General features: G+C 45.3%; 1 protein-coding gene across 4 annotated transcripts in view; it reads right to left on the bottom strand.

Annotated features, from left to right (window-relative positions):
- Nucleotides 1-26043, bottom strand: part of SEMA6A (semaphorin 6A) — a 125614-nt gene that overhangs the window by 22160 nt on the left and 77411 nt on the right. For 2 of the 4 annotated variants that reach the window (XM_059175806.1, XM_059175804.1), the window contains exons 7-18: nucleotides 24057-24147; nucleotides 20809-20928; nucleotides 20049-20137; nucleotides 18945-19162; nucleotides 15487-15618; nucleotides 12952-13107; nucleotides 11362-11538; nucleotides 10884-11024; nucleotides 10719-10799; nucleotides 7452-7510; nucleotides 5177-5197; nucleotides 4989-5039 (exon numbers count right to left, since the gene is read on the bottom strand). In XM_059175806.1, the coding sequence (XP_059031789.1) occupies nucleotides 4989-5039; nucleotides 5177-5197; nucleotides 7452-7510; nucleotides 10719-10799; nucleotides 10884-11024; nucleotides 11362-11538; nucleotides 12952-13107; nucleotides 15487-15618; nucleotides 18945-19162; nucleotides 20049-20137; nucleotides 20809-20928; nucleotides 24057-24147 (1336 nt within the window). The remainder of the gene's footprint in view (nucleotides 1-4988; nucleotides 5040-5176; nucleotides 5198-7451; nucleotides 7511-10718; nucleotides 10800-10883; nucleotides 11025-11361; nucleotides 11539-12951; nucleotides 13108-15486; nucleotides 15619-18944; nucleotides 19163-20048; nucleotides 20138-20808; nucleotides 20929-24056; nucleotides 24148-26043) is intronic. The other 2 variants (XM_059175807.1, XM_059175805.1) reach the window with 1 other exon arrangement.

Below are 26043 nucleotides of genomic sequence, written 5' to 3'. Positions count from 1 at the left end.
GATGATGACACCTTATCCTCCTCACACGGGGAGGAGAAGGTGACATCGTGGGGAAAGTGCCCAGCAGTGTCTGACACACAGCACGTGCTCAAGAAGGACCGGTGGCCTTCTCTGATATTCGTGTAGCACGACTTAAGGCAGGATGTGTCCACTCTGGGGGACACCCTCTGTGACTAATGGGGTGGGTGGATGGTAATGGAGGAGCCTCTTGCCTGTTAGGAACAACTCTTCGGTCCCAAGCCCTTCTCCCTGAGCCTCTCTCATGGAGGGTGTGTCTTGCGTTCAGCTTCAACTCAGCTTCACGGGTTCCCCATTTCTAAGGGAAGTGACAGCTTTCTAAAGGGACCTGCTCCCACCACCGCTTCTCTGGAATGATATCCTCCGCTGCCCCGTGTTGCCATGCCTGTGCCTTCTGTGTCTTGTTCCAGCAAAGTCAGCTGCATGGCTTCCTCACTCTGGCTTGGGAGAGGCCTTTCTTGAGGCCGCACTGACTGACATGCTTTGGATTAGAAAGGGACAGCTTTTTGACATCCAGAGGCTACCAGAGGATGACGTAAGGGTCAGGAAAAGCATGGCCAGGTTGGGAGTTAGGGCAGAAACTCTGGATACTTTTGTGAAAAAATTCCTAAGCTTTCCTGCCACCATCCCACAAGGTTAAATACAGGTCGCATCAGGTGCTTTGATGTAAACTGTGATTTAAAGAAAGTGATTTAAACAGTGATTTAAAGGAAGCCTCACTACCTTTTCTCTCCGGGAGAAATAAATTTTAACCTCTCCGTGATTTTCAACTTGAGTCTTTGGCTCATTAAACCATCTTCGCTATGGCAACCTCCTCTTTCACAGTGTTTGAAAGACCATCAAGGCAAATACTGTGAATGTGGAGTCAGTGGCTTTGGCAGAAAGGAGGAGAGTCACAGGTGGCTCCAGCCTTGGGCTGTGATCACCACGTATGTGACAAATAAAATACTGGTGACCAGGAAGGTAAATGACAGTGATCAGTGCACTGCATTCTTCTTTATGACACTTATTATAATAAGTTGGGTTCCCAGGAGACTCCAGTACTGCACGTAACAGACAACGTATGTAAAAAAGACTGAGGGAAAAGCAAAGAAGCCATGTGGCTCACCTACACTCTAATGATTTCTGCGGAAACACCACTCTCAAATGCCACCACAGCACGTGCCTAACATTTAAGAAACCTCTTTCTGTGTAAATTTTGTTCGCCTCCACGCAGCTTCCAACGTTGGCTTTGGTGCATAGTCTGGTTTCTATCCAGCTATTAGGAACATGTTCTTTTGCAACTCAAGAATGCTTGCCTCTAGACTTTCTCTTTTTTTATTTCTGGGTTTCACAGTGCATCTCTTAATACTGATAAGAGAACAGGAGTAGTGTAATTAAGCCAAACTTGTAAATGCAGATTTTCTGACTTCTTTTTTGCTTATATTGCAGTCTGAAACAGAGCCTCTTGTTTTCTACTCCTGAATTCTACACCGCTCTTTGGTGATACATGGTCATCCCAAGAGAGAATTCAGCACCCAGCCTAGGCAAACCATTAGAAATCGCTTTGTAGGGAGTTAGAATGGAGGTGGGGTAGTGTGGGGAACAAAACCTTTTCCTCCAAGTAGCGGGAATTTCTTTTACCTGAATTGATAAGCATTTTGAGTACTTTCAATTTAACTGTGTTCAAGGGGCAATTTTATGGTAATGCCATAAGTGTGGTTTAGGGAGAACATTTCTTAATACGGTAATCTAGGGGAAATATATGCCTAAGGGACACATTTGCCGTCGAAAGAGTTCCTGGACCATATGCTGCAAATACATGGAAAACTCATTGGTAATGGAAAGCTATGGCTATGAGAGGAAATTAATGTGGACCAGATGGTAGTTAGGTAGAAAAATGCTTTACACAAATGTGAGAAATCAGCTCCTTCCTATTGCTGAAGTGTTAGTCTAATACCCACCGCATCCCCATTTTCTATATGTAAATCTAGAGAAACTGTGCATCTGATGTATTCAAGATTAAAGAAAAAAATTGAGCATCCTGAGGTTTGTGTTCTTTTAAACTTAGGCTTGAGATAGGCAACACGTGTCACTAGTGAGCCAGACAGTTGGAGAAAGCAATGCCTGATTCTCAAAAATTTTAGAACTGCCTTGTAAGAGCATAGTTAAACAGCAGTCCTTCGTTTGATATCAGAGGGGTATGTCATTACTACTTCTCCAAGCTTAAAATGTTAAAAGGAAATCACTTACATTCTTTCTTAACATCTGATTCTACAGGCTGTCTCATTTTTGTATATTCTCTAAGAGACTCCGTAACCAAAATAACGCTACGCAAATAGGCATTTATTTGTAGATATGGTGTTACAGGTCAGTAGATTTGGAGCCTATGGTTTTGTCTTGTTCATCCATTAAGAAGGGTCATATTTTAATCAGTGGAGCTCAAGATGTGTTCCTCTTTTTTTTTTTTTTAAAGTAATCTCTCCATCCAACGTGGGACTTGAACTCACGGCCCTGAGATTAAGAGTCGCATACTCCACTGACTGAGCCAGCCAGGCGCCGCTGATAGATTATTCTTATCATATGCAAAGGAATAGATTTTAGGAGTTAATTTTAATATGCATCATATTGTTTCTCTATATCTACAAGTCTTTGTGACTCCAGAGGTTAGAGACCCTTCAAACCACTGTTATCTATTAACAATGATTGTACCCAATTAGACACAAAACAAGAGATACTAAATCAATACAAGAAAGGGAGAGAGAAGGAAAATAGGGTCCAATTCACTAAAAAGAGGTTCTTGCAGTTGTGACTGCTGTTGCACAGAATTTTTGCCAAGCAGAGAGATTGCAAGACTTATCGCAATGATTTCTTTTTGTGAGTCAGGCAGTTTGCGTTTCATGGCTCTATGAGCCTCAGCTCGGCCACTGAACATTTTAGGGGGATGTGCAAAGGACACAGCTAGAAACGGGGGGTGCATTTTAGACTTTGTGGTTGGCTTCTTAGTCTGTGTCCGTGCTCATACAAATAGCAATTTGGTCTTTGATGGTAGAAATACAGTGCCTAGTCCAGCACCTGACACCATGGTGGGCATTCAACCCATATTTGAGTGAATTAATTAAATCTGTTCTAGGTTTTTAAACTCCAAAATAAGCATCTCTTGGAATGGTTTGTGAAAAGAAAGTCTCCTGTGCTTTTGTAAGTACTGTCTGGACCAGATCTTATTTTGGTGGTCAGTCAGTCATCTAGCCACTTGACGCTGGACAGATGTAGCTTAAAATGGACAGGATCATGAGTTTAAAGGGAAATTCCAACTCTTCTTTAGTTTCATCACAGAAGCCACTGATCAAGAGCTGAGGGTGAACAGGCATCATTCCTTAAGATATTAATATGGAGGAATTAAAATGTTCCTTTCCCTTTGTAAAGGAACTAGAGATCCATAGCTTGGAGGGAGACTTTTTGTTCATAGAAAGTGTCCCATCGTCTAATTATTCTTTCTGTGTGAGAAATTACCTGGAAGTTAAAAAATGGTCTCCGTCCAATTGATGAATGCTCGGTAGGTTGCTGGTTCAATTAGATTTAAGATCTGAATTCCTCAGTATCTGGTAAAGATTATTCAATTATAGGAAATGATTGCAAAGCATGATAGTGGAGGAGAGCAGATGCTCAGTGGGTTCTCCTTCTGAAGGTGAGCTAAGCTAGACGACATCTGCCTCCTGAGAAATTTTTGTTCATTGTTGGTGTTCAGCGTTCTGGCTTGAGTCACAGATACAACTAAAGGTGGATGAATTCTTTGGGCTCATCTGCTCTCGTGGCCCCCCTTCACAGGGGAACCAGGCATTGTTTCCCATATCAGCACAGCTCACTTAGGAGTACACAGGCTTTAGGCCTTCCAAAGAGGCTTTTTATTTACGGTAATTAGACACAGGGAGTAAGAGTTTATTACATAGAGCTGTTAAACACATTTGTAGCCATCTTGAACTATTTCTCTGAATCCTAAACCTGCCTCCCCCCCCCACCCCACCCCCACCCCCCGCCTTCCTTTATGTCCTGCCTCTACATTTAAAGGCTGTCCTGGAATTGTTACTGTTAACATATTTTTAACACAAAAGCTATACAGCGTTTGTGCATCAGTGAAACTCTTAGTCCCCATTATAATGCAAAGCTTCAGTCTTCCATCACATGTGTTTTCCGTATTTAAAAAAACACATGAATAGTTTATCCTATAAACGTTTGGGGGAACTCTGAGAAACAGCAGTGGAACACTTCAGTTCCATTTCAGTTTTTCTTATAAAGGGCTCAGAATATTCTGTTTATGGACTTCATGGCTTTGTTTAATGTAGTGTCTGTGTATTTCAGAGCAGGAACAATGGGGTAAATCCTGTTTGCACATCGTTTCCCCTGCGTCAGTCTTCCTTGTATACATTTGGGAGAACTCTCACTGAAAATACGTCTAAATACACATACTCTTTGGGAACTTAAATTTCGATGGCTAATTTTCATGTGATATTGGAAAGGTTTGCCTCCTAAGAACTGGTCTCTGCATGATGTACAGATTTTTTTCCCTCCTGCAGAGGGCAGCGCCCTGAAAGTCAGCATTTTCGGGAATGGTTCCCTGCCAGTTGAGAGCTATGGCCTATTACTTACACGTACTGTTCTTTTATCTTGGATATACTTATATCCAAAAGCAATTTCTTCTCCCTTAAGAACTCATTAAATATATTCACCGAATTCCCTGAGGTTGGCGAATTTCGTGTTCTGTGGATTAAAAATGTAGAAGCCAGTCTCATATGTCAATTGTCTCTCACAGGCAGTGATTTTTGAAGCATCATGAGATGGAGAAATAATTTTAGTGAATTGGGGCCCTGAAGTAATGAAGAATCTGGCCCATGATGTTTAGGGATGAAAACTATAAGCTATGACAGGATAAGTGGGTTGGAATTACCAAAAAAAAATAAATAAATAAAATTAAAAAAATTCCGTAAACTGACCATATACTGTGTTGTAAGACATTTCATGATCTGGAAGAGGAGTTGAAATGTCTATAAAAAAATAATGAGGATAAAAAAATTAATTAAAAAAGAAACCTAAGGTTTGAAAATACTCAAGAGGATTAGTGAAACAGGATTTCCCACATAGATTTCCATCGATATTAAATTATGAGTAATATCTTTCTTACCATTCAGGGCCACGAAGGAATCTGGAAGACAAAAGGGAGGAGAAGGTTACTTAATGTTTAACACTCTGCTTAGCGTGACTTACATAATAAGCAGGAGTGAGCTAATAGAGAATTATGCTTACAAATGGTCCCCAGTACTAAGTGCTTTTTAATTTCTGCTTTATATCGGGTCCAATTTCACACACCCCCGTCTCTCCCCGAGTGAGTTTCCTCAAAGTCACTGCCCTTTGTTGTCAAGACTCAAATGCAAGAGTTAGTAGACGGAATGCGAGCTGCTAGTGTATGTGATTCTGGGACTTGAGGCCTTACTCTAATAGAGAAGGACGTGTATGTGGGCAAAAGAAGTGACACCTGGACCACACTTAGAAACGTTTTTGTCTACGGTCTCCGTCGTGTCATCGTCTTAGCCACACAGGTATTTGCATGCTGTGTGTGTGAGTCACATCGCTGGTTCATTCAGCTTGCTCTGAGTTCAGCCTCTGACACTGACTTCAGGATTTCCTCATTTCCTCTTAAAATCCTGTTCAGGAGTCACTGTGCACCAGTTATCTAAACCCTGAATGCCTGTATGTGAACACGTCTGTAACAGAAGTAGGTCATGCCCCAGCAGGAGCAGAGAAGCCACCAGGAAAGGCAGAGGAGCGGGGGCTTTACTTCCTGCCCTGAGTGGCTCCCCCACCCCGAGTGCCTTGCTGGGACTGGAGTTCAAGGTTAGGGAGCACACCATAACACAGAGATTGAAGAGTAAATCGTGGGCTGGGGACCTGAGGGGCTCCCCTGCGTTAGATACAGAGGTTTCCTTTGGTTTTCCTTTGCCCCAGAACACACAGGTCATGTGGACACATGACAGAGATGGTAACAGTCATTTTCACAGCTTTCATCCATTCAGTCATTCAGTCCCAGTCGACACTCCTGTTTTCTACAGATGCCCATACCACCAGATCATAAAAATAGGAAGAAAATTATTCACTGAAGTCAGCTAATTAAGTTTGCTCACACAGACGCACACACAAACCAGAACTTGTTTCCCTGAAAACGGAGCCATAAGGCTCCGTCCGACATGACTAACATGATTTTAAGATCCACTGATCAAACATCAAGCAGTTTTACGGCACACAAGTCATGCAGGCCTTTTGGTAAGGACACTGTCTCCTAGGTAGATTTCTTTCCCTAAGTTTTGTGTTTGAAGACCTAATAAAAAGCTTTGGCCAATATGTAATATTTGCAAATGAAATAATAAAGCAAAGAATTTGGGAGATAAGGCTGCCTGTAGTCCTCTTTATTGGATTATTTTTGATCTCCAAAAAAGGTAAGGTAGAAATTTGAGTGGTACCTCAGAGTCTGCGAGTTCAGTGTTCATGCCTCAAGGATTGAGGGTTGGACCCGTGATTTTCATTATGGAATCCGGTATCAGAGTATACCTGATTTTAATTCCCCCAGGAATTTAATTCCCACAGGAGTTTAATTCCCTCAGGAGCTATTTTTTGGGTGCCATTTTGAATGAACAGCTTTCTAGAATTCATCATCTATAACATGTAAAACACTGTAAACTATTTTCCAAGAAAGTGGCATTGTTCTCTAAATCAGCATTAATAAACCTTTTCAGGAGAATACCCATGTTAATCAGATCATAGGACAACTGGGCAGACTTTTGACCAGGATCTTTTATATGAAGTTCCAGCTAAAGTGTTACAACTTAATAACTTTTGAGATGAACTCCGAGGTAAGCATAATAGATTAATTCCTATAAAAAAAGGTTATTTGGAGTCATCTTGCACTTAGTGGGTTCTTTCTGAAATCTTTTTCTACTGTGAGTGGTAACAGATATCAATAAAAAAATAGTTTTTTATTAGGCATATGTTCAAGAACAAAACACTCCCATTCAATTAAAAAGCTAGAGTACAGCGATCAATCTTTTTATTATTCAGCTAAAAATTATGGTATAATAAGACATTTTTTAAAACAACAAAACCAGTTTTTTAATGGAAATGCTGATTTGATTTATTTCTCGACTATAATTAATATCCTCTGGAATGAATTGGTTCTACAGTGTTATAACAAGGAAACAGGCGCCGGCACTTGACAGCAACAGCACTGACACACTGGCTTTCCAACACACTGTTTTTTCTCTCTGATATTTAGAAGATGATTCCTGTTACTTCTGCCTGGTTTGGGGCCATCCACACCCAGCCCCACATGTGGGGGTCGTGTTTCTGGGCTATCCGACCAAAGGGTCTTTGCACAAAGATAAGCATGGATAAAAAGCAGTACTTACTGTGACAGTCTCCCAGGCCCTCTGTGCTGCCACGTTCTATGTCCTGTTCAAAAGTCAGTCTTAAAAAAAAAAAAAAAAGAACAGGGAGAAGAAGGAAACAAATTCAATAATGCACGTCCTTACTCTGGAATGAGTCTGAAGTTTCACTCCAGAAATGAACATGGTTTGATAAACTGAATGGCAGGTGCAAAAAAAGAAACAGATCACAGCTGGAAAATCTGTCTCTGAAGTTTATGGAAACAAGTCTTTATGGGACTCTTCAAAGAGAAGGCAGGGTTTAAGCCACTAATTCTGATATTATTCAGGGAGCTAATTAGTTGGTGGATTATTTATATGCTTCTTTTATGGATTCGTTGAGCATTTCTTAAACATTAAAAAAGTTTAAATCTTAACACAACTTTTTTTTTTTTTTTTTTTAAGATTTTATGTATTTGACAGAGAGAGATCACAAGTAGGCAGAGAGGCAAGCAGAGACAGAGAGAGGGAGGAGGAAGCAGGCTCCCTGTCTTAGCAGAGAGCCCAATGCGGGACTCGATCCCAGGACCCTGAGATCATGACCTGAGCAGAGGCTTAACCCACTGAGCCACCCAGGCAGCCCATAACTCTTTTTTAAAATATTTTTACTCATTTAATAGAATGATCACAACTAGGCAGAGAGGCAAGCAGAGAGAGAGGGGCAAGGAAGCATGCTCCCTGATGAGCAGAGAACCCGATGTGGGGCTCGAGAGACCATGACCTGAGCCAAAGGCAGAGGCTTAACCCATTGAGCCACCCAGGTACCCCTTATTAACCCCTGTATTTTTTTTTTTTTTAAGATTTTATTTATTTATTTGACAGAGATCACAAGGAGGCAGAGAGAGGAAGGGAAGCAGGCTCCCCGCTGAGCTGGGAGCCGGATATAGGGCTCCATCCCAGGACCCTGAGACCATGACCTAATCCGAAGGCAGAGGCTTTAACCCACTAAGTTGCCCAGGGGCCCCTAAAATGTTAACATAACTCTTTATAAGTGAAATAGAAGTCTATAAATTAAAAAAAAATAAAGAAAGAAAAAAGAAAAGAAAAAGAAAAGGTCTCTTTCTCTTTCCTTTTCCTTGACCCCAGCACTGTTTTCCTAGACCCGGATCTGTTTCTTTGCCTAGAAAAGACCTGTGTGACAGTATGTTCCAAAGAACAAATGGCCAGGGGCCTGTAGCACCCTTGAGGGGTGTGGTGGTACATTGTGCTGAGACCCCCAGAGACCCTGCGACCCTGTGACCTTGAGAACCTTGCTTTATTACCTCATACTTGCCCACAAGCTTACTCTTCTTTCAGATCCCTTTGGTTACCATTGGGCTGCACAAGGTATATAATAAGACCAGTCTCAGCATCTCTATTTTGATTTTTGAAAGAAGCACGCTGGACTCACTCAGAGGAGTACTGTCCTTTTTGGGGGGACGCTCTGTGCTCCTTCGCACAACATTGTTGACACTCTGTTTTGCAACTGCCTTTAGAGTTGATTCTATGGACCGTCTAGGAAAACCATCTGGAAAGTCACAGCCTTGATCGAATCATTCACTGTGTTTGCTTTCCAGTGTTTTTCTCTGTTAAAAATCAAATTCGTGGGACGCCTGGGTGGCTCAGTTGGTTGAGCGGCTGCCTTCGGCTCGGGTCATGATCCCAGCGTCCTGGGATCGAGTCCCACATCGGGCTCCTTGCTCGGCAAGGAGCCTGCTTCTCCCTCTGCCTCTAGCCTGCTAATCTGTCTGCCTGTGCTTGCACTCTCTCTAACAAATAAAATCTTAAAAAAAAAAAAAAAAAATCAAATTCGTATTCCAAAGATAAAGATTTTCAGAGGTATCGGAAGCCAGGATTCATCAGGCTCTGAAGGCTGTTTTCCAAAAAGAGTTCCACATGTTTTGAGCAATGAGACATAGATGTAGATCCTTAAGGGAATAATTTTGGAGTTCAGATGTTGACTTAAAAATTACTTTCTTTTTAAGATTTTATTTATTTATTAGAGTGACTGCACACAAGCAGGGGGCGGGGGCGAGGGAGAGGGAGAAGCAGACTCCTCACTGAGCAAGGAGCCCAATGTGGGGCTTGATTTCTGCACCCTAGGATCATGACCTTAGCTTAACCTACAGAGCCACCCAGGAGCCCCTACCTAAAAATGATTTTTAAAAATCAGTCTTATCACCTCAGGTCACACCTTGAATATAGCTTCCCTCCCATAATTTGTGATCTTTACTCTTCACCTCAAGGGTTCCCAGGAAAAGATACAAATCTCTAACGCTAGTATATCAGCATTGCTACTTGTGAAGTGATCTAGATAATCAATGAATCATGAGGCAGATTTCCAGGTCGGCCTTGACAACTGTCCTGAGTTATGTTTGTGGGAATACTTTCCCTCAAATTAGTGTGTGGTGGTCATCAGATCCACTCTCCTGCCTCTCCAGCTATTCTAAAATGGGAGAGGAGGCTCAGAGTCATGCCAACATGGTTCTTTGCCCTCTAGGATCTGGGGACATTGAAGGAATGGTTCAGATAGAACTGTGCTGCCATATGGCACCTTCCTTGAGTTGCCCTAACTTGTCAAGGACGTGCATGGGATTTCATATCCACCAAAGTAAAGACAGAAAAAACAAAACAAAACAAAACAAAACCTTCTAACTAATGCGATCTAAGCATTTAAAGCCAGGGTAACAATTTTATGCACCAAAATCACAGGCATAATACACTGGCCTGATCTAGCTGATTTACTGGACAACTGCCAAGAACTGATTGACTCCCTAACGAGTAATCGGGTCAGCTGTTCTTCAGTGCCTGGAATGGCTTACTGGACTCGCTGTACCGATGCATCGCTGAACAAATGCTCTGTGACCTCTTCTCAGCCCTGCACAGTCCATTAGAGGAGTTAGTTTGGCTGTGGCCGGACAGACCACAGCACTAATCTAATCGGGACCCTGTTGCGCCTTTTCTCTACTGTTCCTACACTGCTGCGATCAAGGCGTGCACCTTCTTGTTCCTCTCTTCAGGGAATACTTAGAAGCCCACTGTGTTTCTTTTCCCTGTGTTTTTCAACAGTTTGAGGACGGATGATGAATCAATTGAAAATCTGCCACATGTGATGCTGGCATGTTCTGTGAATGGGAAAAGGAGGGAGGGGGGTGGCAGTCCCACTGATGAGGTCTGTGCACAGAAGGCTGGGTGGCAGTGGGGTGACGGTGTGTCTAGGATGCACTGCAGCCTAAGGCTGCCTTACCCTCCCACACAGCTCAGGCTCCTTACCTGCTGCTGGGTGACAGGTGGGCGCAGGCACCACCTTCCTTTACCCACCCGCAGTACGGGTCTCTGGAGGCGATGCAGGTTCTGCGGGAAGAATGGGACCGTGAGCTACTGGGACTGCTCTAAGCACTGTGGACCTTCTCAGGGTCAGCGAGGCCAGATACCTACTTTTTACACTTCCCGTGTCGTTCACACCGGCCAAGGGGAAGCTTTATCACACAGGTGGAGAATGCAACATACAGAGAGCTGCTGGCTTTGTCCAGCTGCATGCCCATGATCCTCTTGTCCTCCACTCCGTCGTAACTGCACCTGGTGGCACAAGGCAGGATGGTGCTGCTCAGAGTCTCTCTGGAGTCTGCTCTCTTTCTCCTGATATGCCCTCCCATCCCGCCTCCCAGCCTACGGGGTGGTATCTTAGTCTGGTCTCACGGAAGGTGAAGCAGATCCTTTAAGTTGTCCCCCTCCCTTTTGTGTGTATTTATATAAACACACATTACTGGCAAGGAGAAAACAATGCTTTTTATGAACTAAAGAATTTTTTGCAAATATTAAAAGTCACCTAAACATGCTATCCTTAGATAGTCTCTGAATGAAAAGGATCATAATGACCAGTAATTACTAAGAAAGAGCCAAAGATTCTACTTACTTTTCAGGGTTATAAACGCTCATCTCCTCCAGGAAAAGGCTGTCATTTAGGAAACCACTGTTTCCTACCCTGGCCAAGAACTTCAAGATGATTCCCTTCTCTGATCCCAGGAAAACCACAGTGTGATTCTGATACGGGCCGGCAGCAGTGTCCACTGCAATCTTGGTCAGGCGGTATCTAAAATGACAGGATCATGGTTTTTAGCTCTTTTGTCGGTCTGTCATTAAAGGGTCCCCTTTTCCACTTCAAACAGTTGTGACATAGCTTTCTAGTAATAACCCCAAGAAAAATACATGCATGTAGATAATGTTCTCAAGCTGTTCTGGTCCTTTATTTCCACATGCGGAGCATTAGGATGGCTCCAAGGGGAGGACGGAGGTATGTGTGGAGGCCAAGTCACATAACAAATAGACAGCCATCGCCATCTGCAACCGCTCAGCGGTGATCTCTTCCATGAGCAGCAAGGAAAGGCTGAGGTCTCCCAGGAAGAGGAGAAGAAATACTAATCAAACTCACTGAACATTTCATTTACCACCATAAAGGCAAGCAACAGATACCAGTTTTTCGTACTCTGCCTCTGAAGTGCAAAGCTTTGTCAACAAATTGGAAGGCTTTCCACGTGTACATAGAGGGGCTGAGAAAGTGCTGAGGGATGGGAAGGTGGCGTGCCGATGGCACTGTAAATTAAGACAAGGACATGCAGGCCAAACAGGGTCCATCTGAAGCCATAGATGAAGGACATCAGGCCTTTGATAAGTCCTGTCGGGCACCGTCTTTCGCGGGTATCTCTCAGCCATTGACCACTCGGTGGATACCTGTTTGTGCCAAGCACTTTGGCGGAAACCAGAAAACACGGGCCCTCCTGCAAGTTTTACACCACAGTTCCCAGTTTATGGGCGAAAGCCATTATCGTCCTTTAACATCTTCCCCTAAAGTCACTGTTTAAAAAATGGTGTAAAGACGAGTAACATTTTGTTTATTGGCTGCCACTAACAGGATGGTACTTGGGAAATCCTGTGGAATGGTTTGGAAAAAAACTCTAAAGAGATACAAGAAGGAGTATTTAACGCTAACACAAACTTCTGATCAGCTGTCCCTTCTCTTCTGGCCACCCCTTCAGATTACAAAGAGTACAGTGTGACTCCCTCACTCTTGCGTCCTTGTGCAAGTGCCGTCCATCCCCGGTCTGTCTGACAGCTAACAAGCTGGGGACAGGACTTGGATGGGATCTGGAGCATGTTTTGCAGCCATATCCAACCACACATGTATTCACATCCATCGACTGGCTCTCCTTCACTGCTTCTCTGCTTTTGCCCAGAAGGCTCTCACTCGGAAGGAGGAATCTTTGTTCCCTCTAGTTGCTGGCACAGGTCCTCTTAGCCTGGAGATATCAGAACTCTTCCCACTGGGAATGTGGTGATGAGGGTTTGGTGGCAGACCCCCAACTGGCCAGCATTTCCTAGCCGAAGCAACACCAAGGATAATAGAAGATGTTTGTGGCATTTCAGATCATGATGTACTGGCAGGTTCTGTGAGCGTGAGATGGAGGAAGGAACAGCCCGGTTAGGGCGTGATCTTCTTGACACCCACCTGACCATCGTCCTCAGGAACCACGGCCTGTTGATGACAGAAGGCACGGCCTCATCCATGAGGGGGTGGGTTTTGATAAAGTTCAGGGTATCATCGGGAAACTCATTGGAGGTTGTGTATTTTTCTAAGGATGATGAGCCAGCGCAGCAACCTGGCCTGGAAAGAAACAAAGGGAGGGAGCTTTTTTTTTTTAAAAATGCCTTGGGACGCCTGGGTGGCTCAGTTGGTTAAGCAGCTGCCTTTGGCTCCGGTCATGATCCCAGCGTCCTGGGATCGAGTCCCACATCGGGCTCCTTGCTCCGCAGGGAGCCTGCTTCTCCCTCTGCCTCTGCCTGCCATTCTGTCTGCCTGTGCTTGCTCTCTCCCCTTTTCTCTCTCTAATAAATAAATAAAATCTTTAAAAAAAAAAAAAAGGCTTATGGCAAATTCTTTGAATGGACTGCTTCCCTAAGCATCTGGAATGAGGGAGAATATGCTGTAGGCTGAGAAGGGGAAGTTGAACGGTGCAGAATGCCACCAAACAAAATAGGCTTAGCTTCTCTCCTGGCTGCCTCATTCCATATCGAAGTTGCAGCCAGGGCAGCCTGGCTTCCCCCAGAAGCCCAGACCAACCTCCCAGACAGTGATGGAGCTTCAGTCAAGGCGGGAGGTGTGGGAGGTCTGCCCACATGGCAGGAGCTCCACTGCCCGTCCTAAAACCCTGCTGGACGTCCTTTAGGCATATTTGCTCTACCAGAGGAGAGAAGGCAGCTAACTTCTGCACGATGTAGAAGACAGAGGTGCTCACAGAGTGGCCAGCCAGTGTAGAGCCCAGCAACACTCACTGTAACTGGCTCTCTTTACCTGGAGCTCCAAGAATGTGCAGGGTTTGTCTTTAGTGTTTTTGATTGATTTGGGCAGGTATGAAAAGCCAGTTACACTGAAGATTCTCTCCTGAAAGGTCATTTCTTTATTTCTGAACAGTGACAGCAGAAAGTCATCTCTACAAGCAGTACCGTGGTTTCAGGAGTCTGCAGACAGCCTAGTAAAGTCAGGTCAGAGAAACCCGACCCCAGTCCTGTCCACACCCTGCCTCTGCCTGCTAGTTCAGGAGAGTACACTGGACCCTGATAGCCCTGGCATTATCCAGCCTCATCTACGCACCGTTTTACGGCACTAACACAGCCAGTCTGTGAAAGCATCCTGATGTCGGCCAGAGGCACAAGGAGGCCCGTGGAAGGATGGGGAGAGACCCATTGTCACCATCCGAAAATCACAGTTTGTGTCCTGGCGATAGCTGGCTGTCACCATTTTCACACATCAAGGGGAGCAGTCTGTGAGTATCCTTGGAATCTCACTCCTCGAGCCTAGCTCCCCTTCCTGCCTATCTGCAAAGTAGCTAACGTTCCCAGGCAGTGACTTTTTGGGGATCTCTCTGAGCCGGCCACGGTGTGCCTTTTTGCACCCGGTCTGCTCTCCGTGAGTAGTAGCGAATACACACGGCAGATAATTCGGGTGATGAAGACCGATGAACCACAGAGGGCTTCCTGTGGTTGGGGGGGGTGGGTGGAGGGGGCTGGGTAACATTACCTAAGTCAGTTCAGTTGAATGGACTGGCCGGCTCTGTGTGGGGGACTGGTGGCTGGAGGAGAATGTTGGAAACCAAAAAAAGGAAGATACTGGGCTTTTCTGCAGAAGCTCAAAGATTCAGTGGAGGAAGCTGGACACACACGTTTCTACAGACCTTAGATCGCCTGTGTTCTAATGGAAGTGTGCAGCGCGTGCTCCATGGGGAGGGCAGGCATGGAGGTGGGGCAGAGTTTCATCCTGTCCCTCTGAGAGAGAACGAATTTGCTGACTCCGTGCAAAGATTTCGCAGAGGTTACACAGGACCAAGAGGTCTCTGCATTGTCCTGGGACAGCAGGTTCCCCATGAAAGCAATTCTGGGGCTCTACATTTTGGTGGAGGGATGTGGAATGTGTCTGGATCCATAACAGACTAGAACCCAGTAGAGCAGAGCAAACAGGATGGTCCACTCTACCCACTGGTCTCTACCCACCCTTGCCCCAGAGTCCTGGACGCAGCTCTGATCCAGCCTGGTTACAGAATCCAGGGATCACCATGTATATTTCACATTTGATTAGGGTGTGAGGACGTGGGTCTCTGTATAAGGACAGGAAAGCAGGGTGGAATAGTGGTAGTAACCTACTCAGGTCTGTGCACTTGCACAAGACACATTCTGCCTCTCCGGGACTCCCACTTCCCAACCATACACCAGCAGGGCTAGACGGGATGGATTACATTGGATAAGCCACTGGGATAGAGGTTAAATAGAAGACTTGAGCCTTGTTTTGAATATAGCTAGAGGTAATGCTGAGTTTAGGTTAAGGGGATGAAGGCAAATGGCCCTCTAGGTCTTTCTGTTGTTCCAGCATTTATATCTCTGGGGCCCCATGGAGGGTACCGGTGTGCGGTTCTCTAAGACATTCACTGTCAGAGGGCCAAGGTGCCCATTTTTTGCTGTTCAGAATCTCCACAGAAATATTTACACATACCTGGGCTTGGGTACTCGTTCATCAGGAACTGGTGTCCAAGTGGAATCTGGAGACTTCTGCTCTTTGAACCTCCCCGTGAAAACATTGGCAATATCGAGCATGTCGTAGGCACACACTGCAGACCCTGGGATGCTGTAACATAGCATTTTATGCTGCGTTACTTTCACAACTGTTAACGCACGCAGCTTGGAAAACAGACTCCAAAGCACCTCTCCTGTTACGGGCACTGGAAATTTCAAGTCTGCACCCCAATACTGTAAGGAACGCTGGTATACACAGGGAACGTTTCCCTGAATCACGTTTGCATGGGTGGCTTTAAAGAAAAGACTGCTTACCAGCAAAGAGGAAAAAATCCTCTTCCTTTGGTTATTGACTTTGGAACTGCATTTGTTCATAACTGGTGGTTCAGAAATTCCCTGAATTTTCACTCACTAACCTTAAAGTCTTTGAAAAATGTTTTACATCTCTAATATTGGGGTACATTTGAAGTAAAAGTGTCTCCATTGTCCACTCATTGCTTTTTTGTGTTCAGTTTATTCCATTCAGAGACCCCGGGAGGAGGAATGCATGTGTGGGGAAAGCATGCTTATTTTCTGTTTGCCCACTGCCCATTTCAAGTTTTACTTCCTGTTTATTTGCATCAGACAAAGCAGCTTAAGCCTCTAAAGCACCAACGTTTTGCAAATAAAGTGCTCTATTACGTGCTAAATAATAATAATGGTGGTAATCTCTACCTGTAATTACATCCTTCTCTGGTACTCTTGGAAGGACTGGGGGGTTTTTAATCAGTGGGGAGGAGGCATGAATTATTCATTCATTTGAACCCCTGTTTGTCTCTAACTATGGTCATTCCTTGATTTTGATCAAATAAATGGCTGGTACCAGCTGGCTGAGAGTGCTCACCAGACTTTGAGGTAGTGACCAAGACATGGGCGGGAGCAGCGGGGCCAAAGACACGGGCGCTGTGCACGGTGACTGCGCCGTCCAGGGCAGAGAGACCTGTTTAGTCTTGACTTTGCAAATATTGAAAGGATATGGAAATCACTGCCTAAGTGATTAGGGGTATTTTCTGCCATCTTTAATTTCATAACATGGTTATTGAAGTATTACTAATAAAGCAAGAATTAGGGAGAGGATTAGAAAGCTTGTTTAAAACGAAGTGGCAGGATGAATTTTCAAACATGTGGACTATATATACATTGTGTACAGAATTGGATAGATAAGACAGCGATCCCTTTGGTTTTGGAATCTTAGAACCCTAGCATTACTTACTTAATTTTGTGAAAGTCTTTTCACATCTCCCTATTCTAACAGTAACAGGGATACATAATGTGAATATTATGGTGAATAGGATAGCTACTGAAGTATTTTATGAGGCATCTCATAATAACTAAAGTTACCCTAGAGTTCCATAATCTTCCCAAGGTTAGAATCACTTGTGAAAGGATTACTCCCTCCCACCTTCTGTTCGTCTTTCCTTCATTCATCCTTTCTTCCCACCTTCTGTTCCTTTAGCGTGATTTACGGAATCCCTAATCTCCAGCAGCAAATGCTCAATAAATGACAGCAGGTCTCAGCTAAGACACGTTGGTGGGACTGGCAGACCCGGCAGAGGAGGGCACGAATGGGCACAGCACATCTAAGAACTACCTTTTAGCTCCAGTCCATAAACAAGTGCAGCTGGAAGAGGAGAAGGGCCTGACCGTGGTGGGACCGGGATGCTCACCGGGGAACTTGGGTTTTGTCGCCAGGGCAGAGAGGAGCACCTAAAGGGCTTGAAACAGCCCTTCCCGACCAAGTTTTTGGGTATGGAGGATGGGGTGGAAAGGGACGAGACCAGAGCCAGTAAAACCAGGGGCACACTCTATAGATGAAAATGGGTAGGTGCATTGTTACCATTTTCTCATTTTACTGAACGAGTAAGGTTTCTGAGAATGCATAAGCATGTACTAAGTGGGGGCTTCTTAGGGTACTTCTAAGAAAATACTTTAAACGGAGTATCTGTAATGGACAAGAGTCGACTACTGTGTTGTAATTACACGAGATCTCCCCTTCAACTCCCCACCTAGCCCCCCATCAAACTAGAAACGTGCTGTGAAATTCCTCTAGCCCCTGCATTCCCATGTACCAAGACAGGTTCTTTTTAAACAATCCTAGATACTTGGGTTCCAAAGTATGAATAGTCACGGCCTAGATTTTGTATCTTTTCTGTGCTCAAGCCTAAAAATCCCTGCAGATGGTTAAGCTCACTCGGATGGAACTGAACACATCTCGCTGCGTTATGGACTCATATTGTCACGTGTCTTCCGTGGAGAGCTCTTGACTCTCGCCCTCCAGCTAACTGAGGAACATTAGTGTGTCCTTCGGTGTGTTCTGCTTCAGACTCTCCCTGGTTTGTAAGCATTTCTGTGTGCCGTCCTCCAGTCTCCTCACGCAGGTGCCTGTCATATGGACACCCCTCAGCTTCTTAAAAGTCTTCATCAAAAGGATGATTAGGATTGCAACAGTGTTTATCCAGAAGAGGGGAATATGGAACATCCCAGGTTCTCCACAGAAATGAGAAAGATATTCCATGTTTTAAGATTTTATGACCATGTCCGGTCATACAACAGTGCTAGGACTCTAAGGTTTAAGGTTTGGTAGAGCTTAGTACCAGGGAATCTCGGCCTGACTTCCTCCTATTTTTTAATTTCTGCACAGTTCTGCTCCAGGAAGAATTTTTAGTTCGTCATTAGATTACTCAAAGCCTTAGCCTAAGTAAACATGAACATAGGAATGAACAGGCTGCCAGCATTTCTAGGTTCATTGCTGGATGACTTGTAAGTCCTCACTCAAGCCTCCGGAGTCAGTGGTGGTTGGGGTCCAGGTTCCTCAAACAGGGTAATAAGCAGGGCCCCTTAGGTAGGGTGCACGACGGACTTGTTGGAATCTCACATGCCACTCTGTAGCCTTTAAATACATTTTCAGTGGTTTCGCTTCCAAAGTTTTCAGTCCAGTCATAGAAATATTTAAAGTTACACAGAACATTAGATGACCTTGAGGAGGAAGGAGAATCGAACGCTCTTGAGTTCCAGGGGTGCCTCTTTCATCTCCTGACTACTTGGACCAGGTGACAGAATTGAGGTTAGTTTCCTCAGGTGTAAAAAGAGGGCAACAGTATTCAGTTTCTGGTACGACTGGAGAGATTCAGAAATAACACAAGGCATGTTTCCATGCCGGACATAGAAATAGGAGATACCGTTATAATTTATCTAATTACTTCCCCTAAAATCCTAATCTAATAATGCTTGTGACTTGTTAATTTGTTGATGAAAACTGAGTGTTAAGTGCTTTTAACCACAAACAGCGGGTGGCACATTTGGCGTCAGTTGTGAAGCTTGTGCACTGGGAGAGAACCCCCCCAGGGAAGAGGAAGCCGGGAAGGACCTGTGAGGCGAGCACCGCCAGGGCATGGTTACCTGTTATAAGGTGTGGAGAAGGTTGCCAGCACGACATCGCGCCCATTGATACGAATCACGTCCGTGACCGCCTGGAGTATGTTAAAATAAAAATGAGAGTCTCCAGGAACCGAGCAGTTGAGGCGAGCCTTCAGGAAAGACGTCCACTGTTTCTCCAGGACTCTCTGAGACCCTCCCATGTCATTCTTACACACCTGAGCCACTCTCGGAAAGACTACCTGCAGAGGAAAATACCGGGGACAATCAGATGCACGGAATGTGGCGAGATTGTGGTGGAATTTGTCTTTCTTCGAAAACAGAAACACAACAAGGTGCTTAATTTAATCCCATTTTTCTAAAATTAGTAGCAAAAAAAAAAAAAAAAAAAAAGGCGGGGAGGGGGGAGACTCATTGGAACAGTATGTTTTGAAAGATAAGGCTGTGGTATTTAATACAGAGCCACAAATCCTTCAGGGGATCAGCTCCCAGCCAGATAAACTCATTTCCATACAGACTGCTTAGCTTTTTATTTCCTCAAACAAAAGCATACTTTGGAGGCGTCTTCTGTGCCATCCTCAATGGCTGCCTTGGGGCCCTCTCAGGCTCCTCATTCCTCCAACCCTGCCAGCCGCTGGGCACTGACTTTGTGCCCTCCAGCTTTCGGACTGCGACCCACCCTGTGATAGAGGTAACTGGAGTGGACATTCAGTAAGTGCTCTGCTGTTTTTTGCAATAAAGACAATCAACACTCTCAGTTTGCTTAAAGGTGCTGGATATTTACTCGCCTTCTATGGAACAGCTCCGTTAAAAAGAAAATTTTAAAAAAAGAACAAAAAACGATGAGTACACCAGGAAACCACCTCTCCAGACACTTGAGACTTAGTATGAAGTCAACCAAACAAACATCAGTCAGTTGCATTTTCAGTAGAGGCGGTTCAGAGATTCCCTGTGATCTAGGACTGTGCTGAAAAAGGCTCCCAAGGGCCCCAAGGCAGAACTGTGTTTGTTGCCACCAGTCTTGGGCTGAGTCTTGTCAAAATGATGACCTTGAGCTTAGATTTCTGGTTCTTCTTTCAAGGTTATTCGTCACAACATTGGGGCGAGTGAGACTTCAACCCTCCTTACCTTTCCCATGGTGTTGTACTCCACAGCTATTTCCCTGAAGAAGAAGTAGATGTAGTCTCCATAATCCACTGCTTGGACAAAGTACGGCTCTATGGGCAAATGGCATTTTAATTGGGGACATGTCACACAGAGTTAAAAGAACTTCAAATCAGTTGCAACCAGAGACATGGCATTAATTAAAAGTGTAGGGCCATTAGCTGTGGGGTTAACGTGAACCATTTCTAATGACCACACATGCAAGTGCTAGGGATCCAGGAGGCACTCAAGCCTACCAATTCTATCTTTCAGAAGTGGTTACAATGAATAATGAAGAATAAATGAATTTTCATATGTCTCTAATTTTATTTTCCACAAAAATCCCTGCATCACAGAAGGGATGCACCTCTCCTTGTGAACCCTGACTCATAAAGGGTCGTGAATAGCTTTTTTCCTGCTCCCCACCACCTCCAGTCCCTTCCATGAATGAAATATTCAGTTCCTTTCACGTTAGACTCTGAAATGAGAGCTCGAGGCAGGAAAGATGAATGTACTGTATTCTGTTGTAGTGACATTGGTGGTTGTGTTAATACTCCTGAAACTCAGGGTAAGTGAAAGAGGGAGGTAAAGAAATCAGTTGGGGCAAAAGATGGCATTTCCACCTTCCTGTCTGTCAGAAGCCATTACTAAAATGAAACTACAGTCTGGTCTGTCCAGGCTCTAAATCTCCCTTAAGCTACGTATCTCCACCCCCACTCCCCTCTTCTCTTAATTATTTGTTCACCTTTCAACCATTTGGAATCATGCTTGACGGTCCGTAGGGTTGGGCTGTCTCCAAGACTCCGGTAAATGACTGCATCGATGGCAAGGAAGTCAGTCACTGTGGCTGAGTATAGCTTTCCATCTTAGAAGAAACAGAAAAGAGGTGAGCAGGGTGGGAACAAGGCAGTGGGTTTTGGGGGAATAATAGAGACATCCCCCGGACGGCTTTCCTACATCAGGCAAATGAGATAGGACAACTGGGAAAAATCCAAGAGTCGCTGGGAAAATACTTGGCCCGCATTCCTAACCATTTTAAATTAGGATCTTGAGAGATGAAACATTTTTCATTTTTAAATTGCATGGCAATTTCTGAGCAGCAGCAGCAGCAACAGCTCAGGGAACAGGGCAAATGAAAAATGTTGTTTGCTTCACTTGATGAAATGGACCTTGGCTGGAATCTCAAGGCTGAGGGCCCCTGGATGCTGTTGCTGCCACCACGCCGTGGCCCGCTGGATTAGGTGGGAGCCCGGGGAAAGACAGAAACTGACAGTATCACCAGAAATGTGAAATATGAGAAGTGATGGGAGTCCTTAGCCTGGGCAGGTGTGGGGAGTCAGAGAGAGGGGTTTCAGAAGCAAAAAGAAGTGGCTGAATTGCGACTTCGATCATGAGACTCGCTGCTTCTCTTTACTTCAGTCGCGAGAGCCATGGAGCCCTGCCTGTAGAGCTTCAAGAAGAGATGCTTGCTTCCGTGTTTCAAAGTCCTAAACCGAAAACATTCTGACACTGAAGATGCCAAAGCAAGGAAAAAGGGGAAGGGATGCCCCAGTTCAGCCTGGCCTTTGTTTGAGAACTCATGGCTTTTGGGGGATGCGCTTTAAAGGTCTATCCAAGGCAGAAGAGCATGAGGAAAGTTGAAGATTAATCCCTAGTGCTTTTGGTTCTCTTCCTGGATTCATAAACATGCTGTGTACAAATAATCCAGTAGGATCATGTGGAATAGTAAAATCTAAGCAAGCTGTGAGACAGAAACAGTAATTACGTTCAAAATAAAAATGTCCTTCCGTGGTTCATTTTTTTTTTTTAATTTTTTTTTTTAAAGATTTTTATTTATTTATTTTACAGAGAGCGATCACAAGTAGGCAGAGAGGCAGGCAGAGAGAGAGAGGGGAGGAAGCAGGCTCCCTGCTGAGCAGAGAGCCCGATGCGGGACTCGATCCCAGGACCCTGAGATCATGACCTGAGCCGAAGGAAGCAGCTTAACCCACTGAGCCACCCAGGCGCCCCCATGGTTCATTTTTAGTGGATGCCCTCATCGGCTGTGTGTCCATGTGGCTTACATACATGGCAGCACAGTTTCAGCTCTCCCGCCGGTGGGATAAGCATCATGTTTTTTTAGAAAAGTTTATCCCAACAGATCTTAGCAAAGTTCTCGATGTCTCCTTTTGGTCTAAAAATAACTGAAATTTGCTGAGGTTGGAGGTAGAGCTGTCTTGAACATCTGCATCGTTAACAGCCGTCTATCAATAACGTGCTGACTGGTTAGATCGGACCTGCAGATGGCAAACCTAGCTATTGATAAGCACATGTCTACAAAAATCACAGCTTTTCTTCAAGAATCCATCAGAGCCCCAGGTCATGCGGGTATGCCGGGTAGTGGGGGACAGCATGTGTGCAGCCATGTGTGTGTGTTTATGTGTGTATTTTCTGTCCACTTTCCGTTATGCTTTCAGTTTTCCATTCAGCATTGGCTATCTCACCAGAACTTTTACTTATAACACAGAGCACTGTTCTGCCCCTCTTGCTAAGATGACAACCATTTTCCTTGCAACAAGGATCTTCTATTAATAAGGGCTGAGCTTTCATGAGATTTCCAACAGTCCAATGAAAAGCTCCCCAGGTATGCTTGTCGGGGAGTAGGAGGGGTATTTGGAGTGTTGCCTATTGCTCACAGGGCTTGCTCCGTGGGGTCCTGGAAGGTTCCTGGAAGGCTGGCGACCTTAGCCACTCCTCTGATGCTCCCACCCCCTTTGGTTGACAGTTAACTTCTATATGGCGGCCCACATCCTCCAGGGGCCCAGCAGGTTCAAGTGTCAGGAAGGGGCTGTAGCAGAAGTTACGCACTTGGGTACTCTTTGCTCTGGCTTTGCTCCTGCCCGTGCTGACTGATGGGTTTACAAGACTCTTCTACAGTGTCGATTGTCCCCCTGATACTGTGCGCTACTATTGGGGAAAAAGCCTGAGGAGGCCTTCTTGGCACAAGTCATTTCCCCACCCTGGGACTGCAGCCTGAGGCTCACAAGCACGTGGCACGGAGGATGAGGTTCAGGGAGCTGAGCTTATTTCATAATGGAAGCCCTAAAGTTTCCCATCGAGCTGGGATGTGCCAGTTTTGAGCTGTTGTGATGGAAATTACAGCTAACTGCTTTATTACATGCTATAACCACCACTATTATACCAACACTTCTCCCCGCACCCACCTTCGCACAGCTGGCAATGAATTCCTAAATAAATTCCTAATTAAAACACACACACACACACACAAACACGCGCGCGCGCGCACGCGCGCATAAGAATCCCAGTCTGAAGATAACGGCTTAGTTGCTGCTGCTGTCTACCCTTGGCAGGGGAGGCAAGGGGAGAGGATGATGAATATGCATCCCCCCCCATTATCTTTCCATCAGAGAGAAGCACACACCCTAATCAGGTCAGTGGTATTTGAGGTGTCTGCTGGAAACTTGTGGGCTTATGGACTCCTGCTTGGACATCTTCCTGCAGCTTTACCTTGTCTCCTCCCTTTCCCCTTATATGTGTGGACAAGAACACACGTGTCTGTGAGAGCAGTCCCTCCTTCTCCAAGGAAGAATTGAAAGAGCAGAGACATGAAAAGGCCCTGTGTCCCAGATCATGACACTGAGCCACTGAATCATACCAGCCCCAAAGTCTGTCCCACCTTGAATAATCAATCTACATTGGCCATTCAAGGGGGAATCTTTGATTATTTGAACCCAAACATGCCCTACTCAATGTGTCAACACACTGAGTGTGAAACCGTGATCCTTTCCTGAGGCACACAGGCATGGGGTGGTGGACACTCCTTGTACGAAGCAGAAGTACAATTTCCATGCGAATTTCAAATGGAAGAGATGCTATTAATTACAGTATTCCCCAGAGAATCAGAGGACAGCCATGACTGCACGAATCCTCCAGGGGACCTGCAGAGACAAGCATGTGAGAGCAGATGCAACGAGAGGAAATCAGGTCGTTTACCTGCAAACAGTGCGACGTTGGCATGTTTGGCATCATATGGGCATCTGGCCATTCCACTGAATTCATCTCCAGAAGGTTCCAGAGTATCCATCTAAACGAAATAATGGGACTTCATTAGGAACCAACAGTAGTCAGAGCAACAAATACCTATAAGTCACTTAATACTCGAACTCATTCGTACACATAGTACAAAGGATCCTCAGATCCCCTGAGATAAGTCTGTTGGTTTCAGGTTTGGAAACAGCTTCAGAGAGATGAACTCACTTGTCTGAGGTTCTGCAGCTAGGAGAGCCAGAGACTCAGTCATGTTTCCTTGACTCTTAACTGTTAGAGTCAATAGCTTCCTGTATCCTTTAGAAACGGCCTAGAAATAAGTCTTTTCCTTGGAAAAGGAATTTTTAAGGCAATTTTTAAGGGGGAAAAAAAAACCCCAAAACTTCCTCCTTTCCTCCCCTACTGCCTCTGAATTAAATGTTGAGTCATAAACTCTAGAGAATGATCTCAGTCTTTGGTTTTGTTTTGCCTGAGGAGCCCTGCCTTTGTGGATTAAATCCCAGTAGAAGACACTGGAATTCTTCCTCTGGCTAGCTGGCAGAAGAGGGTGGCGTCAGGAGAGGCACAGAAATGTTGATGCAAGTGGAGCTCTGGTTGGCCCTTTGCACCAACTTCAGAAACCTGTCCCACCCTCCAGTCGTGTCGATGAGAAGGAAAGGTCCAGAAGATGAGGGGCTCACACAAGTCAGCGGCAGTCAGGAGTGGGGCTGCCGTTTGACACCCACATGTGTGCTCACCCCAGGCCTTGTCCCTGCACGCAGAGGGTTCTCACGCGTCTGTCAGTGAGTTTTGTTTGGCCCTCTTAGTATGGAAAGAAAGACGTGGGGGAGGGGAGGGAGAGAGAGAAAGAGGAGAAGAGGAAAGAAAAAAGAAAAACTGAGCTCTATTTTAAAACAAGGAGATTGTAAATGAAACCCGATTTCTTATTTTTGAGCAAGTGGAAAAGTCACCTCAAGCCTTTCTTACCCAAGTGGCAGCAACCAGCTGACGAAAATGGCAGGGGGCCGTTACTTCTCTTACAGCTGGTTGCTGCCCCTTGGGTAAGAGAAGTAACGGCCTCTCCTCCCCGCCATTTTCGTCCAACAGGCCCATAGACCTCAGCACCAAGGCCTCTTTGCCCACAGAATGTGAGCACGCCCTGCTTGTCTTGCTTCTGCAAGTTACCCACCTAGCTTCCTAGGGTTTGCGGGTATGCTAAAGCCTCACCGAATTCTATTTCCCTTTCCTCCACATCACACGGAACTCCATTTCCCACCCTCTCTTGCAGTTAGGTGTGCTCACAGAATGAGCTCTGGCCAATAGAATGTGGGCGGGGGGAGGCTGTGTGCCCCCTCTAGGTCTTGCCTCTATAAACCTTCCAGTGTCCTCCACGCCAGGTCTCTGTATTCCGCCCTGCTAGATACAAAGGATCCAGTCCAGAATCCCAAGATCCTAGGAGATGGCTGAAGTAGGAGCAGGATGAAGTTGAGCCTTCTGCATAACCTAGTGGAGCAGAGCTCCGTCATTGACTGAGCAGGAGAGAAAGTTTTCCGGGCCAGCCCCTGGCCTCTGTCAGATGGGTTGGCGCACCTTGGCCAGTGATTTGGTGGTCTCTGCCTCCTGCCCTGTGGTCTTTCTCCTGACACTGTGGGATCTCCCTAGCATTTATAGCTCTGTACCAGATTCCGCACAGTTATCTCCTCCACGTTGTTATAGTTTTTATAACCCCCTGTGGCTCAGTCTTCTTTCTATAGTGGGAGGTATCGTGTTTACCTCTGGTGGTTGCTTGGTTTGACTACAGGGCCACAGAAACAGAGCTGGGAGAAGAGAAGCCTGAGACAGCGCAAGTGCCCAGGGACGACCCGCTGAAAGGCACGGAGTCGGGAACCCTTAAATCACGGTATATGGACTCGTGCGGGAGGAGTGAGGTGCTTCCTGAGCAGCTGGGAGTGGT

This window comes from Mustela lutreola, chromosome 5 (genome assembly GCF_030435805.1).
Source record: "Mustela lutreola isolate mMusLut2 chromosome 5, mMusLut2.pri, whole genome shotgun sequence".
NCBI lineage: Eukaryota > Metazoa > Chordata > Mammalia > Carnivora > Mustelidae > Mustela > Mustela lutreola.
The sequence above is the reverse complement of the archived record's forward strand: the minus strand, read 5'-3'. Positions and strand labels throughout refer to the sequence as shown.